Here is a 19,363-nt window from a genome sequence, read left to right as displayed (position 1 = left end):
ATTTGACCATAATCATCAAAGTTAGCAGATTTAAACTCAGACTGAACTCGGCTCTATTCTGTTTTCTAATGTTTATATATCATTTTCACAGATTTGAGCAAATATTTATCAGTAAAACAGTTCATATTAAAAGAGTAAATATGATCGAATGAATCTCAAAACTGGTATATGTCCAAAGTTACTATAGGAACTTCAGCGTTTGTGTCAAAGCATCCGAACATGCTCAGTGTGAAAAACTGAGACAAATCAGGTTAGTTCCAAATCGGGCAATGATCGGGCCTCCACCATGTAACTTTTTAGTCAACGTATCTATGGACACTTTGATTTAACATAAAACATTGTTTGTATTGAAGTTATATTGTAGTGTATCCTACTTGGATTGAATTGTTTTTAGAATAGAGAGAGTGCTCTTTTACATAAAATAAAATATGAAATGTTCATATTTGTAACCAGTTGGGGTAGTTTGTTGGACTCTTTGGGCTGGGGTCATTCAGTAAAGATGATCCCCTCCTCTGCACCTCTCAGAAAAATGCCGTCTTTGTGTAAAAACTGTTCCTGCATTTTGGGGAATTTTCCGTGTTGATGACAGATGTACTCTATTTGATATAGTACCATATCATCCAAACAGAGCACTCCACTCTCAGAATGCTGGACTACTGGTGGTTTCTAGAGTGTCTAAATGTACAGTCAGAGGGAGAGCTGTCACTTATCAAGCTCCTGTGTTATAGAATCAGCTCCTGCCCATGTTAAAGAGACCTCCACAGTCTCTACATTTAAGACCAGGCTTAAAACGTTCCTCTTTGAATTATCTTATGGCCAGGGCAGCTAGCTACAGAAATAAACCCTGCAGTTTTAGTTAAGCTGCCTAGGGGTAGCTATGTTGAGTAAGGTAGAGTATTATCCTCTGTTTCCTCCTATTTTCCCTGTCAACAGCATTCACTATTCAGTTCACCTGGAGTTTGTTCATTGCTATTCACATGCTGTCCCCTGTCCCACTCCCCTATGGGGAGTACAACTGTTTCAGATGCCTGGCCACTGACCGTCCGGTGATGACTGGACCCTAGATCTCCTCCTGTGCCCTGATCCTGTTGCATGGACCCAGACCCTCCCCTCACTGGATGGCCGGGTTCCTGGCTGGAGGTGGCTCCTGTCCTGCTGTGGGTGGGCCTCCCTCTGTCCTTTAGTTGAGTGGCTCAGGCCCTACAGACTTGACCTCTATCATCAAATGGATGAGCCTTAGTCCTGGACACATCTGCAGCTGTCAGTCCGTGGGAGTGGATCTCTCCTTCACTGTGGTTCTCATTGAGGTTTCTCTTTTGTTTTTCCTTGGTCAGGGCATGTTCTGGGACAGTTCTCCATTTGCTTGTTTTCTGTTGATTAATTTGCTTGTCTGTTTCTCTTTCATTGTTGATTTTCTAACTTTTTGTTGGTTAAATCAATTCTCATGTTCAGCCTTAAGAGGCAACTGCTGTTGTGATTTTGGGCTTTAGAAAAATAAATTGAATTCAATTGAACTGAATTTGAGAACACAGTGCTACTTTCTCTTTTTGTCACAAACTGCCACTTAACTGATGTTTAGTTTAATTATGATAAATATGCAGGGACTATCCCACTGAACCAAGTTATAATTAGAAACACAAAAAAACTGTCATATGCACTTTAAATTATCACAAAATGTCCTACTTTTTCTTATCTAAAAATGCTTAAATTGAGTTTACAGCAGTCTCCGTATATCCTCCCTATATTCTTATTTCAAATTCATTACAAACCCAGAGGTAGCGCTGTGTTATCTGTAATAGAAGAGGAAATAAAAAGTCTAATATAAAATTAAAATTATAACTAGTTCCATTAACTGGCTATCAGCCCTGTGTTATAATAAGTCTGAAAAAACACATTTTATCCACCTCACTACTTTGCACTTTGAGATTAATGCTTTTAATTAAACAGCAGTATCAGTGAAAAGTGGTGCTACATTGAGAAAAAGAGAGGTAGGAACACTTTTGAGTTAATAAATAAAGAGATCAAGTTGTTTTTAAATTCAGGGTTAAGGTTAAAGCCAGTTATGTTTCATATAAAGTGGATGGTGCATTTGAAATGTAAATGAGGTATTTTTCATTTCAGTGTCAATCTGAATAAGCTGAATGTGAGATGTGGTTCAGTTATGTGTTTGTGTTTGATTCCAATAGTGCAATAAATGTTGTTTATATAAATATCTTGATTAAATGGAGAACTCTTTAAAGGTGCACTATGTAACTTTCCATGGAGACGCTATTAATCTTATTCAGCCCCGCCCACTTTTACAGCAAATGTGACTAAATCACTTCCGGTTGAACAGCAATCCCATTCATTACAATGGAGAGTTTGAGTAAAGTAGATCGGTTTGTGTAAAAGGTTCAATGATCATGTGCACCAGCAAATCAACAATGTATCGATTCTCTGGAAAGCTTTAAAATGGCTATATAGTCAGCTTTGCCTAGAATGTTCCACAGTATGGCATTGAACCACATCTGCATTTGTGGAGAGGCGCCACCGCTCTCAGTATAAATCTTTTTCAAGGTATTTTTAAAGCAAAAACACCTACAATGAAACCAATAAAAGATACATACGTTTAATGACATACTGCGGGGACTATTTAAACAAAGCAATAACATCTCCACGGAGACAAGCTGATAGTGGACACATGCAAAAAACAACATAGTGCATCTTTAAAACCATTAATATTTTTTGCAATATTGAATGCATTGATTGTATTGAAGTTTACAGTGGAGTGAATATTAGCTTAAGAACTGCAGTCTTTAAGATTTGATAATTGCGTCAACTCAAATTGTGATTTCAATTTAATTTCGATATATTGTGCAGCTCTAGATATTGACAAAAAATATTCAGATGATATTATGTCTTGGGTGGACTGTAAAATTAACCACAAATCTGAAGAAACCACAATATTTCATACAATTATTATGCCTCAAACACATAACAGTATATTTGAGCAGACTCCTTCACCTCTGGCTCCTCTTTCTGCTACATAAAGCTGGACTTCATCAGGACTTGGACCACAGTCAGTACCACGGCTCATCGGCTTTAGGCTGCTCTGAAATGCCTTTTCATGTAGTAGAATTTGATGATGTCATAATTTGAGATGGAGGGCTGGGGTCTATATAAATCTATGGGAGACTTAATGTGTTTGAAAGGACTATCCACACACCTTATCGTTATTTGTTTGGGATTGGCTCAACAAAGTACCACAAAGGCACCAACTTCTGAAGCTAATGGGGGGAAAAAATGTCACTTTTATTTATTTATACTGACAGAGAAGATGCTGAACTTGCCATTGCCAGTTTTTGTTTCATGTGGATAAGCCTAGAGATATTAACCATAAACCAGGTCAACAAATCTGCAATTTGACAGTTCTAGCTAATTCTACCATAGGGATTCAAGAATTTTGTAATGCCCCGTGAATACAACCTATTAAAACCTCACCACGTAAATTGAAAATCGTTCTGTAGGTGCAGAGAGACGGGGCAAAGGTTTGGGACAGTTTTCATATCCGGTATAAGAGCCTCAGTTTTGCTAATGGAGCAACACAAATGAGCTAAAAGCTAAAGAGGTTTAAGCAGAGAGCACAAGCCGCAGCCAAGCCGCTCAGACACATAAGACTCTGATCTGTGGTGTACATTAAAGTAGCTTTATACTGCTCTAAATATGAACATGTATGAAGAGGGCTTATGATAAGTGGTGGGTCTAGGGCTGAAACAAGTTAATCAATTAACCGCAATTAATCAACTAGTGAGATAATTGTCAACTAATTCAGTAATACCACTGAATAGTCTGGGCTAAATGCAGACTGTAAAACATGCCGTGTGCAAAGAGAAGAGGTTTTACTGACACAGGAAGTAATTAGACCGAGTGAATTAATGGAAGAAAAAACAATTTTATCTGTAAATATACTGTATTAGCATGTCCTCAAGAAGCTTCAGCTATCTGGGTCAAATTCTGTTAAAATCTCATATTGACATGCCTTTCATAATCTGAACAACTAAGAGATTAATCAAGAGAATAATCGCTAGACTAATCGGTTAACAAAATATTCATTGGTTGCAGTGTATTGCCAGGGAACTCCACAATGATATTTCTCTGTATATTTTATACAGTGGAACATCAGTCTGGTCCCCGCGCCATCCACCACGTCTCAAGCCAGGACCAATCATGATCATGTAATTAGATCTGTTTATTTCAGTGACGCATGTGAAACAAAGGAGGTCAATGGTTACTTATGTCAATTTGAATAAAATGAATTTTCTCTCACCTCAGATTAAAGGCCCTGTCTGCTCCAGTACAGATGTATTGTATATGCAGCTCTTGAGGTTAAAATATGTCAGCTGTGTCCTGTCTGCATCTAATTATTAAGTTTTTTACTGTCCAATAATCAGGAAGTATGTGTTAGCATGGTAGTTGTTAGCAATACCGCACTTTGCTATCGTTTCTGAGTTGTGAAAAGTGCTTATAAACTCATTGCAGTGAATAATTACGATGTTCAGAATGCATAAGATAAGTGAAGAATAACTTTGGACCACTGCAAACTGTTTAAAATGAACTAGTTCTGTTTTATTAGTTCTGAATACACAGCGCTTTCAACAGAGTTTCGGTCTTGATTCTGCAGTTTCGGTCATTGATTCTGCAGAAATCTGTTATGTTTTTCAGTCCCTAGCAATATTTTTTCCTTTCTTTTTTCCTCATAAGCAGCTATAATTGTTTTGATATGGGTGGATCATGCGTGTTTCATGCGTGTCTCTGATTGGCTAATCCATCTGTCAGTCGCCAGTGGAGCTCAGACTAATGCATTAATATGATGAAGTGTTTGTGTCTGATGCAGTCTACAGAAAACAGTAAGAAAACCAGTCCAGTCTCAGCTCCTCTAAACCTCATGTTCTGTCACGGCCTCAGTCACACCACGCCACGTCACTGACAGACTGTGTCCTGAAGGGGGCGCCGCGGGAGGGAGAGAGGCAGGGCCAGCAGACTGTGAAATGAACCACCACCACACAGGAAGACAGCCAAGAGGAGTTAAGAGAAGGGGTAAAGATGAGAGAGGGGGGAGAGAGTGGGGAAGAGAGAGAGGGAGGGAGAATGGAAGAGAGTGAGGAATACAAAAAGAGAGGGGTAAAATAGAAATGAAGAGAGAGACAGAAAAAGATATGGGGATAGAGAGGAAAGAGAGAGAGAAGGAATGAGAGAATGAGGAAGGAGGGAAGAGAGCGATGGGGGGGTCAAAGCAATGAGGAAAGAGAAATAAAGAGAGGGAGGCAAAAGAGGCACGAGTGAGAGCAAGGGAGAGCAATGAGAGGAAAAGGCTAGATGACAGATCCAGACTTCTGCAGTGGAAAAACGTATCTATAAATGAAATGCTCAGAATTTCCTGATGTTATTCGCTGGTTCACTGGATCATCAGCTTTCACTAAAGTCTTAACCACAAGCCAGAAGTTGAGACAACAAGAGTTTGGGATTTATTTTCATTTGCCCCAAAATGAAGTCTCGATCTTACAGTTGAACATCCTACTAATTATCAAAAACTAATGCATTTTAGAATGACCTAAGCAAGTCTCTGTCTCAGCAAGTTATCTAAGCAAGCAGCAACTATTACCTGTGTCATTGTTATTTTTCAAGCCCTGATATGTTTAACTTGAACAATTTAAAGGTCTACTGTGTAACTTTAAAAAAAAAAGTTTGTCTCCATCGCCCTCAAAGAACAACGAAAGACCAGCTGTCACAATGAGGTTTGTGAATCGGAAAAACAACATGGCTCTGCTAAAACAAGGACGTAAATTGAAATGAACTAATGTTTTCATAAATGAACACTTAACCAAACTTAACAAAAAGAAATGCTGACATAGCAAGATTTTTATTAAACTAAACGGACCCCAGAGGAAGCCAAAGTGTTGGTGGTGAGAAAGAAAGAAGGACTGGACGCATGACTAAGGTAACACACAACTCTATGCATCCCTTATGAATAACATGAACAATAGGCTTACATCAAATACATCTACACCATCAAACAGCAATGAACTGGACATGCTACAGAGAATCCTCCATTACAAGCTAATGGAACTGGAAACTTTTAAGTACATGGAGTCCTCAGTCTATCTGAGATTGACCCAGATAACAATTTTCTCTCTATTTTTGATGTAATGTAATTATCTTACTCAAGAACAATACAACAATAACAAACTCTGAGGGGAAACTGTCAATAATACATTTTAATAGCAGGAGCATTATAGTAATTTCAGTTCTATCAAAAAGTATCAGCAAAAATTCATTCGCCCTTTCAGCATCATCGTTGTGTTGTGGAATTTCTAATAGTCAAAAGCCTCAAAAGCCAGCATCAAGACAGAGATGTACAGTTTTGTCTAGATTGTTATGAACTAAGATATATGAACAGAGATGTTAAAATGGGAGGTGGAGTTGCCTTATTTATCCATAAATCTGTATCATTTAGCCTGTTAACCCAACAGTCACTTTCAATAGAAGAAACAATGGAATGATGAACTGTCGAGATTCATAATAATAAGAAAAATATTGTTGTAAGTTGTGTGGATCGTTCACTGGGCTCAAATATCAAAGCTTTTACTGATTTATTTATTTACTTATCTGTGGTGATTTCAGCATTGACTTTCTGAATATAACTAGACAAAAGGCAATAGATGATTTTTCTGACACAATGTACTGTTTGTCCCTCTCTCCAGCTGTCATAACCGGTGGGGTTGGGTGGACCAAAGATGTGCAGACTCGGGGCAGATTTACAGTGTTTATTTACAAAGTGGTGAAATACAGTTCACACACAATAATTAATCCAGCGGGGGACAGGAGCGAGAGTCCAGAGCAGGATCCAGGAGCAGAGTGCGCGGTACGGCACCGGAGCGAGGTGCAGAGGACAAGCCGGGGTCCGGGAACATGGACCACAGAGGCAAAGACCAGTAGACCAGAGCCAGGGAAAGGAGCAGGGTGCAGGGCGAGGTCCAGGGGCGTAGTGTGCAGGAGACAAGGTGAAACAGTACCATACCAGGTCGGGGAAGCCAGGCGGGAGCGGAGCCGGGAGTGCAGGAGCTGGAGCAGTGCAGGAGACAGGATGTGGATGATGATACGCAGATGAACCGGCACCGAACAGGATGTAGATAAGCAGACGATCTCGCACTGAGTATCTGGTCCTGGCTCCACTTATGCTCCACAGCAGGTGGGGGTAATTGCACTGATGCGCTCCAGGTGTGCGCGGGAGGAGCCAGGAACTCCGCCCAGTTTGAGGCTCAGACAGGTGAGGGGAGGGGGAGAGCACACAGGGAGACAGAAAATACAGGCATCATGACACCAGCAATAACCAAACCAAGCAGAAAAAAATAAAATAAAATCTTAAACTAAAAACTAAAGATGCTGAACAAAGATACAAGACATATAAATACAAATTAACAAATACAAGTGGAACTGGCAAACAGTTATATTATAAAAGAATACTATATGAAAAAAAAAAAATATATATATATATATATATATATATATATGAATAGAACCTGGGACATACTAAATAGTGTAATTAAACAGGGATCAACAAAAACTATGTATCCCAGTTATTTTTGATGATATGAATGGAGATAATCACAACATGAAAAATACAGTGAACAGTTTTAAAGTATTTTTTTGTAAATATTGGCCCAGAGCTGTCTGCTGAAATTCAAGACCAAGATAAAATTCAGTGTAGAGAAACAATTGATGCAACCAATGAACAAAAAGTAAAATATGTTGTTCAAAAATGTAAAAATAAATTCTCCACAGACAGTCATGATATCGACATGTCATTGGTTAAAAAGCCATAGATAACATTGTAAAACCTCTAATTCAAATATGTAATTTATCTCTTCAGTCCAGCTTCCCAAGCAAAAGTCATACCACTATTCAAAATGGAAATGAACACACATTCATAAATTACAGACCAATTTCACTGTTGCCTCAATTCTTAAAAGTTCTAGAAAAATATTCATATCTCAGCTAGAAAAGTTTGTTGACAAACATCAAATAATGCATCCAATATGGCTTTAAAGCAAAAAAACACTTTCATGGCAATAATTGAAGCAACAGAGGAAATCACCAATGCACTGGACCAAAAGAAGCATGCTGTTGGTATCTTTATTGATCTGAAAAAAGCATTTAACACAATTAATCATTTAATCCTGCTAAATTAACTTGAAAGATATGGTATCAGAGGAGTAACTGGGGACTGGTTATGAGATTACTTAAAAGTACGAGTCCAGTATGTTGAAATGAGAGAATACTCATCTGAATACATTGGCATTGCTTGTGGGGTTCCCCAGGGGTCTGTGTTGGGGCCCATGCTTTTCAGTTTCTATATAAATTATATATTTAACGTATCACATTCATTAAAACTAATTCTCTTTGCTGAAGACACTAACATTTTTTTAGTAGTTTAGATTATAGTCAGCTTATAAACATGTGAATGTGAAATTAAATAAAACAATGGATTGATACAAATAAACTCATTAAATCTAAGTAAAACCAAGTAATGACCTTTGATGACCATTACACCAACCCAAAATAACAAATATTGAGGGTGGACAAATTGAAAATGTGTTTGTGAATAAATTCCTAGGAGTAATTATGGACAACAAATTATCATGGCTATAACAACTAAAATAGGCAAGAGTCTCTCAATTATTAGTAAAGCAAAACAATATAATCACGATGCACTCCGTACATTATACAGCTCACTGGTTCTCCCTTATTTTATGTATTGTGTTGAAATATGGGGAAACAATTACCAACGCTCAACTAACCCTTTATTGTTAATGAGCCGCACTGCAAAAACAAGCAGTGCGGATCATTCACAAGGTTGGTTTTCTAGATCATGCTCCCAATCTTTTCATCCAGTCCAAATTATTACAATTCCCAACCTTGTAAAATATTGTACTGTATTTATATAATTCAAGGGCTTCAATAAGTTATTAACATGTAATGTGCAAAAGTGTTTCGCATTTGCATTACAGAGAGAACTTATAATTTGAGAGGTTATAGACATTTTATTCTACCTAATGTTCAAACCACTTGTAAAAGTTTTGGTGTGACTGTATGTGGGGTCAAACTGTGGAATGCTCTGGATTTAAAACAAAAGCAATGCCAAAGTATTCATAAATTTAAGTTTTTATATAAAGACATGGTCTGGTCTGATACAGAGAGAGGCCAGTTTAAATATAAAGTCATACTGCACTTTCTCTTGATCGGTGTTGGTTCTACTTGAGGCTTATTGTTTCCCTACCATTGCTGTATTCTTGTTCTTAGCATTGTTGGTTTTCTTTCTGTTGCAATTTAGAAATGTCTCATAGTAACACTCATACTCATAATAACACTGTACATCTAAATTATTGTCGCTTTTTGCTGCATTTATTGTAATGAATTGAATGAATCTATGCATATGTATATAAGTTTTCTTTCAAATGAATGAATGAAATGAAAATGAAATGTTATATTTGCACTTATTCCTTTATCATTTACTCTGAAAGGAGTCACCTCTCCATATATCTGACCTGTTTCTTCGGCATATCTCCATGGATACATAAAGACCATCATTCACCTCAATATTACTTATAACTCAAATTACAAACTCATTATTTCTTAAAATCTGGGTTAAAACACTTTGAACGCTTTGTTACTCAGAACCAACCTTCTACAAATTAAATGCAACTTTTTTTAAAACTACATTTTGTTGAAGGCTGCAGAAAAAAAAATCTCATTGAATCTGAATCCCTTTGAGGTTTAGTCTAATAACATCCTCTTTCTACAAATTATGAAACGATTATTAAAGCTGAGTAAAAGCAGCCGCCACAGAACTGTGAGGGCTGAAGGATGGTGTCATGCTGCCTCCTGGTGGTAGTTACATGCACATATTACAATCATTTTTAAAGCTTATAAAAGTTTACTATATTTAATTGTCCATGTATTTTATTTTCTATTAACCTCACTCACCAACAGATGGAGGTGTTAAGGGATCAGAGGAGCTGATTAAAATTTAATCAGAAATAGAGTCAAAATGATGCCAACTTGTGTTAGCTGGAATGGCTGCGCTCCAATGAAAACTATTTGTGCTGAAGTACATATTTAGTCGACCATAAATGCATAGTGTTTTGAGCTGTGCATAATCACATTTGAATCCAATAGTAAACAAATCTATCAGCCAATTTGAAGTAGTGTCGATGCTAAATTTCAATACTAAGGAATAGACTCGATACTCGATACCGATTCCAATTCCTCAGTGAGAATAAAACGAATTAATTTCCAACATTAAATCATAGTTTTTTCTTTTATATTCTCATGTGGCCTTATATCTGTGTAATCCCTCAGTCGTCCAGGTATGTTCCATAGTGGTCCATGGGTGTATACTAGTCTATGTCTTATACTTGTTCTAATACAGCTCAAGATCATTATAAAGTTATTCAGGAAAAGTTCACTTCTGTCCTGGGAATGTAACTTTTTTGTACCAATACCTGCTCAAATGCGTATCTGGTTACAAGTTTTAGTATCGATTAGTATCTGATTTTCAATACTTCTGACAGCCCAAATTTTGTTTTTGTTTTTTTTATTTTAATTAATGAGAAAAGATAGACTGAAAGTAAAAATCATTATCAATAAAATGCTTTAACCTTTGACCTTTCACCAGAGTGGGACACTTGGAGATGTTTTACTATCCTTTTTTCCTCCTCCTTGTCTCTGTATTTAATCTGCATCCCTCCCTCTCCTCTCTCTTTCTCTCTCTCTCTGTCTCTCCCTCCCCCTCCTTCTTCCTTCTGTCCCTCTCTCTCCTCCATTCCCCCTCTCTCTCCTTATCTCCTACACTCCCTCCCCCCTCTCTCCTCATCTCTTTTCTCTGCTTCTCTCACTCTTCTCCCTTTCTCCCCTTACATTACCCTGAGCATGTGTCAGTACATACAGTTTTATGACAGCAAACCTCCTCCTTCGCTCCTCCTCCTCCCCACCTCCCTCTCCCCCTTTCTCCTGACATCACCCCGTGTCCGTGCATCCACAGTTTTATGAAGCCGAGTCAGACCCAAGGACATGTGTCAGAGTCCAGACCGGAGCCAGAGGCAGTTGTGCTGATCCGGCTCCATGAGGACTGCAGCCAAGTCTGAGTCTGCAACACACTGTACTATACTACTGCACCAAAGAGCGAGGGAGAGGAGGAGAAAGGGAGAGAAAGAGTGCAAACGGGAAAGAGAGGGAGGGAGAGAGCAGGGAGAAGGGGGGGAGAAAGAATGGACAGTGGGAACGGGAGGGGGAGAGAGAGCGAGAGCGAGAAAGGGAGAGAAGGAGAGCAAAGAGAGAGGTAGAGAGAGGAAGGAGAGGAACAGGAGGGGAGACGGAGAGAAAAGGGAAAAAAAGGAGAGAGAGGGAGAGAGAAGGGGAGAGACTGAAGGAGAGGGAGAGAACAGAGAGAGGCAGAAAAGAGGGAACGGGAGGGGGTGAATGATAGAGAGGGAAAGAAAAAGTGAAAAAGATAGAGGAGGAGTGCAAATAGAGGGGGGTGAGAAGGAGAGAGGGGGGTTGGAGGAGAGAGAAAGGAGAGAGCGGGAGAGAAAAAAAGGAGAGAAGGAACAGTGGGGAGAAGGTGTGCAACAAGAGAGGGCGTACAGAAGAAGAGAGAGGGAAAGGGAGAGAAGGAGAGAAACAGACAACTGGAGGAGAGAGAGGGTAGAGGGGTAGAGAGAAACAGAGGGAACAGGAGGGGGAGACCAGAGGAGAGTGAGAAAGGGAAAGGGGGAGAAGTAGAGTGGTGGAGAGTGAGAGAACAGAGGGAGAGAGAAAAGCGAGTGAGAGGACTGAAAAGAGGGAGAAGGGAGAGAAGGGCTGGGAGGGGAGACCAGGGAATGGGGAGATAGAGAGAGGGAAAGAAAAGGGAGAGAGGAGAAAGGAGGGACGGGGGTGAGGAAAGAGGGAGAGGTAGAACAGAACAGGGAAAAATAGGAGGAGGGGCAGTAAATGGGTGAGAAAGTAGAGGAGAAAGAACGAATGGGAAATGGAGAAGGGGAGGAGGAAGGAAAGAGGGAACATAAGGCAAGGACCATTGACTAATGAGAGACTATAAAAGGGAGGCTGGGAGGATTTGACGTACTGAGAACTGATAATCAACATTATTTCTTGTGATAATACAGCTATTATTGATACTAAAACTAGTATCAAAACTAGATATTCATTTGAGCATACTAAAAAAAGTCACATTCACAGGACAGAAATGAGCTTTTCCTGAATAACTGTATAAAGAAACAGCTATTCCATCATCATAAGTATTGAGATGAATCTTTAGTATCAAAATCAAGTTTGAAATTTTAGTATCATCAACACTTTCCACCACTGAAACTCGCAATTTATTTCTGGATTAAGCCCAGTGTTGGCAGTGTGTGTATATGATTTGGCGAGCCTGCCACAAAATTAATCGTAGAAATGAAAAACAAATATTTTGCGTTAGTTTGTGATAAAATGGACCCTATATTAAATAAATACCATTTCATATAAAGCCCTATACGTGAGTCAATACAAAGAGCGCAGAAGGTAATCAGCTTTACTCAACAATGTGCTAATCTGCTCTGTGCTCACACGAAAACTCAGCAAAACAGATCTTTAATAACACAGGAACAAACTGCTATTCTACAGGCAGCGTGAAGCAGGCGAAAAGCATTAGCTATTCTGAGACATGACATCGTTATATTGACAATATAAGCAATCAATCGGACCCTCTCCTCTACATCCTCTGCTCTATCTGGCACTTTCCTCTGACTCCTCTGCTCCTCTGACCTTCTCCTCTGCCCAACCCCCCCCCCCCCTCCTCCTCCTCCTCTCTGATTATGAATATTATTTTTGTATCTCCTTTGAACCAGGAGCCAAATTTCCAGAGTGGTGTTGTGAGGTCGATCTCCTGCTGGTGTCTGGCCTGAGTTTGAATATTCAAAGACTCCATCTGTCCCTCAGCCGTGTCCAGGCATTCCATTGTGTGGAGAGGAACAATACAGATTTGAACAATGTGAATTTGGAGCACACCGTAATAAAAGAAATAATCATGCTCCAGATGGTTAAAAATAAAAAACAAAAGAACTCGAAGTAATAGTTTTTGTTTGTGGTGTCTTTGTTTCACCAATTAAAACTATGTATAAAATCAACATAGTAGTAGTAGCAGTAGTGTAGTACATTCATTTTTTATACTTACTTACTTTAACCTCAACCAACACATTTACAGCCATGTTGTAGCACATTTCTGATGGATGGCCACATTATTGACTGAAATATCAAAATATTAAAATACCGGTAATAAAATAGAGATAGATATAAACTTTTATCAATATGGCTCACCTCTATGGGCGATTTATTATTCAGAGAAAGGAGACATTACCCCTTGTGCTGAAATGTTGTGTCTGCACTAATTAATTCACATTTTGTCAGTTGCAGTGTGTGAATGGTAAATGGTTAGATGGGGACCTTTTTATGCAGCGCTTTCCCACCTTCAAGGTACTCAAAGCACTATTTATCAAGGAACCACTCACCCATTCACACACACACACACTCATACACCAGTGTACACAGACACTGGGGGCAACGAGGGTTAAGCATCTTGCCCAAGGACGCAACAACAGCATTCATCTGTGGGAGCTGGAATCACACCACCAACCTGTGGGTCAGCAGATCTGACGACTCAACCAACGATTTACATCGAGAGCGGGATTCAACTCAGCTAATATTTTTCCCTTTTTTACTTTGGGCGACTCTCTGTCCTCCAAAGCACTCAGCCTGCCTCAAGAAAAAGATGCTAAAAATAAAGTTTGCTTATATGTCTATAAAACACCATAGACCCTGCAGGATTAATGGGTCATGTTTTATGAGACAACACAACATTGTAAAATCCCTAAACAAAGCTGGAGGACGGGGCAGAATTCTGTGGTGGGAATTGCTGTTTAACTGTCAGATTGGAGATTTGTTGACCTGGTTTATGGTTAATATATCTGTAATTACTGGGCCTGTCCCATAGACTGTATATACAAATGGACATAGCTAACCTGTTAGGATTCTAAATAGGAAGTGAGCATGGATGCACTTTCAGCTCCATCGACTCCAATTTACTTTCTATTGAAAATGCGTTGCCTCTCTCTCTCCCTTTCTGTAACTGTTGAAGTAAGGCTCGTAATTTTGGTCTTAAAATGTCCGTCTAACCCGCTCTACATGATCCTGGTGTTTTTATTATGCTATTGTATCCATAAATCAAGATATGAACCTTAATAACAGACAAATCAGTTGCCTTCATTCCCCGAGATCACATCCTCTAGCATTAGCAACAGGTTTGATTGACAGCATTGCTAAGTGCCCGCTCCCTGTGAAACTAGCGGTGCGGGCGGGAAAGGGCGTTACCCTCAACAGCCTTGCTCCAGATTGACTCTCTGTGTGCTATGATACTTGTGGCCAGAATTGAAAATAAGGAACTTGTCTCCAAATTGGCCCCTATAATTGCTAGCCTTGATGAGCTTCATTTGACTGGAGCCGAACGCTATGGGTAACACACTCTGTTAGTTCACTTCTTTATACAGTCTATTGCGTATTTAGATGAAACAAAAACTGACACAAAGTTCAACATCTTCTATGTCAGTATAACAGAGATTCTTTTTCCACAATAGCTTCAGAAAGTGGTGCCATTATTAAACCCAAAAGGAGTGACAGCTGTGAGTAAAAAGGACTTTAAGACATAAGATTAACATGACAAGTTTGATACAAGTTTATCTAACAAATAGTGATAAGGCTCAATATCTGTGTGCCACAATCTGCAGTGGAAATCTTAACACATTACTTGAAGTGTGAGTCAACCATTACACAGCAGCGGTATAAATATAAGAGACAAGGCCATATAGTGTTCTAAATACACATGACCTCTCAAGTAAAGGTCAGATTACATAAGACACTTCAACAGCCACAGAAAGAAGGGAGGGGGTGAGGGACAGAGAGAGAAAATAGAGAGAGGGAAAGAGGGAGGAGAGGAGAAAGAGAGAGAGTGTGGAAGAGAGAGGGGGGGAGGATGGAGAAATAGGAGGAAGCAGAAGAAAGCAAGCATAAACTGGGCGGCATGGTGGTGCAGAGGTTAGACTTCTCAGCTCACAGCTAGAAGGTCCTGGATTTGTTTCTGGGGCAGCACAGTGCCTTTCAGTGTGGAGTTTGTATGTTCTCCTTCTGCCTGCATGGTTTTTCTCCAAGTGATTTAGTTTCCTCTACCACAAAAAACATGTACAATAGGGTCCTCCCCTCTGGGACCAGGACTCCCCTGAACAAGAGATTTTTGACCTCAGCGGGACCATCCTGGTTTCACAAAATGTCACATTTTTATACAGCGCTTTCCCACCCTCAAGGCATTCAGAGCACTTTACATCAAGAATCACTCACCCAGTCACACACACACACTCACACACCAGTGTACACAAACACTGGAATAAGGTGGGTTAAGTGTCTTGCCCAAGGACACAAAAACAGCATTCATCTGTGGGAGCTGGAATCTCAACCTGTGGGTCAATGGATCTCACCGCTCAACCAATAATGTTTATGTCAAAAACAGGAATCAACGTGCCAACCTTCAGATCAGTGGATTATTACTAACAGGGAACTGGTTGTGGACTTTGCCATTAAAAATTATTCTAGGGAGGTTAAGATTAACCATTTTGTCCTATTACCGTAAATATTTGTGGGGGCGGTTAATCACAGGAGATTTAGAACTTACAGTCTTCCAAAGAAATCTCTCTAAATTCCCATTAGAAAAGACTGGATCTCAATCTCTATTAAAATTTGATTAATTGCACAAGCCTAGGCAAAAGAGAGGGGGGAAAACATGGAGAGAGATAGAATCAGAAAAAGAAAAGAGGGAGGAGATGGAGAGAGAGAGAGGAGTAGAGGAGCAGTGCTTAAACCCATTGTTGTGACATGTTAAAGACAGTATTTATCTGAAAGCAGTGACAGCAGAGCAGAGCATGCACTCTCCTGTGTGCATCTGTACAAGCATCACCATGACGCACAAACAACAGCGTGTCTGATTGGGCCATACCACAAGAGGCATTCAAGGACTGCACACAGAGCTGGGAATTTTATGAAACTAGTGTTTGGAGGGGCAAGGACACTATAAATGCTATTATCCACTAAAGGAATTCACTTTTACATGTGCCACTTGAGGAGGGTGGAGTCTATTTTATTTATCTTATTTTGAATGCATGCCCTTATTTCTATTTTATCATATCTTATATTTACTATTATTATTCTCTGTTTAATGTTTCACTTCACACTTTGTGAATTTTGGAAAATGTACAGTCATGGAAATAATCATTAAAAATGTTATTCAGTTAGCATTTTAATTAAACAGACAAAATTATAAAAGAAAATGCAGATAAATCTTTGGATAGCTAATGTAAATATACAGGGAGCATGCTCTGTACCAGTCAGTCTTTCAATATATAACCGTATTAAGTACAGTATTTATCTCCGTAGTCCATGAAAACATGAAAACATACCCAAAATACTTGTAATTAAGAATACTTTAATCAGATTTTGTATTTCTTCAGATATGGCCATATAGCCCCATATGGAACAGATACACTTTGAGTCTCTCAGAGTGAAGGCAAGTGTGAGTTTTCCGCTCATAAATAAAGTAATCAGTCAAGGACACAACCTGATCCTCAGCACAAACCCCCTGCAGTTACACAGGACCAAACAGGAACTCAGGGTCAGGGATTTCAAAATAAAAAAAAGATTTTCAATGTTAGGGATGTACTCCAGGACCAGCCAGCCAGGACTTTGAGAGGTTTATAACCAAAGGAGTAACATTACCATGGAAACAAACAGGAGGTCCTTACCTAGACCAAATGAGTCAGGTTTGTGGAAATGCAAGCCCACGCTCATTCAGGACGCATGTTTTTCATTGCAATAAATACAACCAAAATGTAAAACAAACCAAAACATGCTTTATTATTTTAGATGCACTGCCTGATCGGGGGTCTGCCACATGCTGCCTCCATGGAGATCATCATTCCTTTTCCTGGAATGCTCCACAGTATGGCTTTAGAACATATCCATCTACCGTCTTGCACTTATTCACGTAAAAGCATTGCATTCATACTGTGACCAGGCTCGCCTCTCCACATATCTGACCTGTAATTTGTCTAGGCAGCGTCACTTCCAAGGAGATCATTTAATGCCACTGTTGGAATTTGAAAGGCAAAACATAAATCTCCATGGAAACAATCACACATAAAATCAAATTTCACACCATTAAAATATAAGCAAAATATTGTTAAGTCTTGCAGTCTAATCATGTACCATCTGAAGCAGTTTGAGACACTGAGCTCAACAATACAAGAGATATTGGTTTTATTTTGAAAGCCAAACCCGGAAGTGACTGTTCCTCTCTTTACATTGACAGGTGCCTCTAAGAATTATTTATTCAGCCTTAATTCTGCCTGTTCAGTTACACATCTGCTCTTCTCCACTCTGCTGTCTACATTTAGCCTTATACATTTATTTTAATTAAATTACATTCAAAACATGCTATCTTTTTACAAGACTGCATGTGCCATTCTCCCATCACATAAGCATGGTCCTGCTAGCTTCCTCTGCAAATTTAGCACGTTTTAATGCACACATGTATGTTATTAAATGCAAAATAAAAGCAGTTTGTCTCACCTTTCGCCTCGCAGTCTGCACAGTACTTGTTATCCTCTTCCCGGAGCAGTTTGGATAAAATAGCTTGGTGTTGTTCGTTAAGTTTTTGCGCTTTCTCTCGCTCCGATCGCGTCGTCATTGTGCTATTTAAGGGCTAAAGTGTCGTCCGTGGTTGAGCAGAAGCCGGTAGGTGCCTGGCAGTTCTCGGTAATCTTTACAAAGAGCAGGGCATCCCCGGTGGAGCTCGGTACCGACTCGGAGCTGTGTGCTTTAGCCGCGTCCTGCTAACAACCTGCGGCTGGAGACAGGAGGAGGCAGCATCATCCAAGAGGCTTTCACGAGCGTGGGGATTCACATGCTACTGCGAAAGTAAGTCACTAATAATTACAAACTACATGAATAAATACTAAAAACTAATATAAATTATGTTGACATAGACCTGTTTTCATAACGTTTTAATTCAGTGTTTTTTGTGCAAGTTTGACTGGTAAATTCTAGTATTTTGTGGTTCTTGATTACATTTTTAGAACAAAAACCTTTAATTAGGCTATATCGTCCTTTAAATATGCATATTATTATGAAGTCTACAAAGCAGAGCCAATGTATCTATTAAAATAACAGTCAGAGCCCATATAATAACAATAATACGAAATAAATTACGTGACGAACGTTTCCAAATATTTTGCAATGTAATATTTAGACTATTGCTGCTAAAATACAGCTTTAAAATAACTTATTTTTGCTCTGCATTTTGACTGAAACGGTACCTGTGGTTTATAGTTTAAATTTGCAAGAGCTGTGAGTTAAAGCAATAGTGCCATCTACTGGATAATACAAGTATTACAAATGATGGCAAGACGTGATCTTTTGTAAGTAAAAAGTAAATTGCCTTTAGGTTTTCGTACTATAATCTAATGGGACAGGATGGTGCAGAGGATGAAGAGGAGAGGGTCAGATGAAGCAGAGGATGAAGAGGAGAGGGTCAGATGGAGAAGAGGATGAAGAGGAGAGGGTCAGATGGAGAAGAGGATGAAGAGGAGAGGGTCAGATGGAGAAGAGGATGAAGAGGAGAGGGTCAGATGGAGAAGAGGATGAAGAGGAGAGGGTCAGATGGAGAAGAGGAAAGGACCAGATGGGGCAGAAGATACAGAGAAGAGGGTCAGATGGCGCAAAGGATGTAGAGGAGAGTCAGAAGGAGCAGGGGATGGAGAGGAGGTCAGAAGGAGAGGAGGTCCGAAGGTGAAGAGGGTGCAGAGGAGAGGGTCAGACAGAGAAGAGGACATGAAGGAGAGAGTCAGAGGAGCAGAGGAGGGAGCAGAGGATGCCAAGCAGGAGCAGAGGACGCAGAGCAGAGGGTCAGACGCAGCAGAGGATGTTCATTGTATCTTGTTTATTTTTGACAGCAGAATCAACTTCAGACAGACAGTTTGACATGGCACAGCTACATAGAAATAATGTACAATTTACAATCAAATAATTAGGCAAATTTGTTAAAAAGTCGTCAAATAGTAACAAAACAATTACGATAAATCAATATCAAACGTGTACCACAGAAGACAAATCTACGTTAGCTTATAAAAGAACCTAGTGATTAAATCCATGATCAAAATAGAGACAGAATGGACTTAACTAAAGCATC

At 39.5% G+C, this 19,363-nt stretch overlaps 1 protein-coding gene across 1 annotated transcript in view; it reads right to left on the bottom strand.

Annotated features, from left to right (window-relative positions):
- The window catches only part of LOC117382958 (stromal membrane-associated protein 1-like), a 158,903-nt gene extending 140,866 nt beyond the window's left edge, over window positions 1-18,037 (bottom strand). The window contains exon 1 of the mRNA XM_033980203.2: window positions 17,746-18,037. Within this exon, the coding sequence (XP_033836094.1) occupies window positions 17,746-17,863 (118 nt within the window). The 5' untranslated portion in view covers window positions 17,864-18,037. The remainder of the gene's footprint in view (window positions 1-17,745) is intronic.
- Window positions 18,038-19,363: the final 1,326 nt, after the last annotated feature.

The sequence above is a fragment of the Periophthalmus magnuspinnatus genome, chromosome 15 (assembly GCF_009829125.3).
Source record: "Periophthalmus magnuspinnatus isolate fPerMag1 chromosome 15, fPerMag1.2.pri, whole genome shotgun sequence".
Lineage (NCBI taxonomy): Eukaryota > Metazoa > Chordata > Actinopteri > Gobiiformes > Gobiidae > Periophthalmus > Periophthalmus magnuspinnatus.
The sequence above is the reverse complement of the archived record's forward strand: the minus strand, read 5'-3'. Positions and strand labels throughout refer to the sequence as shown.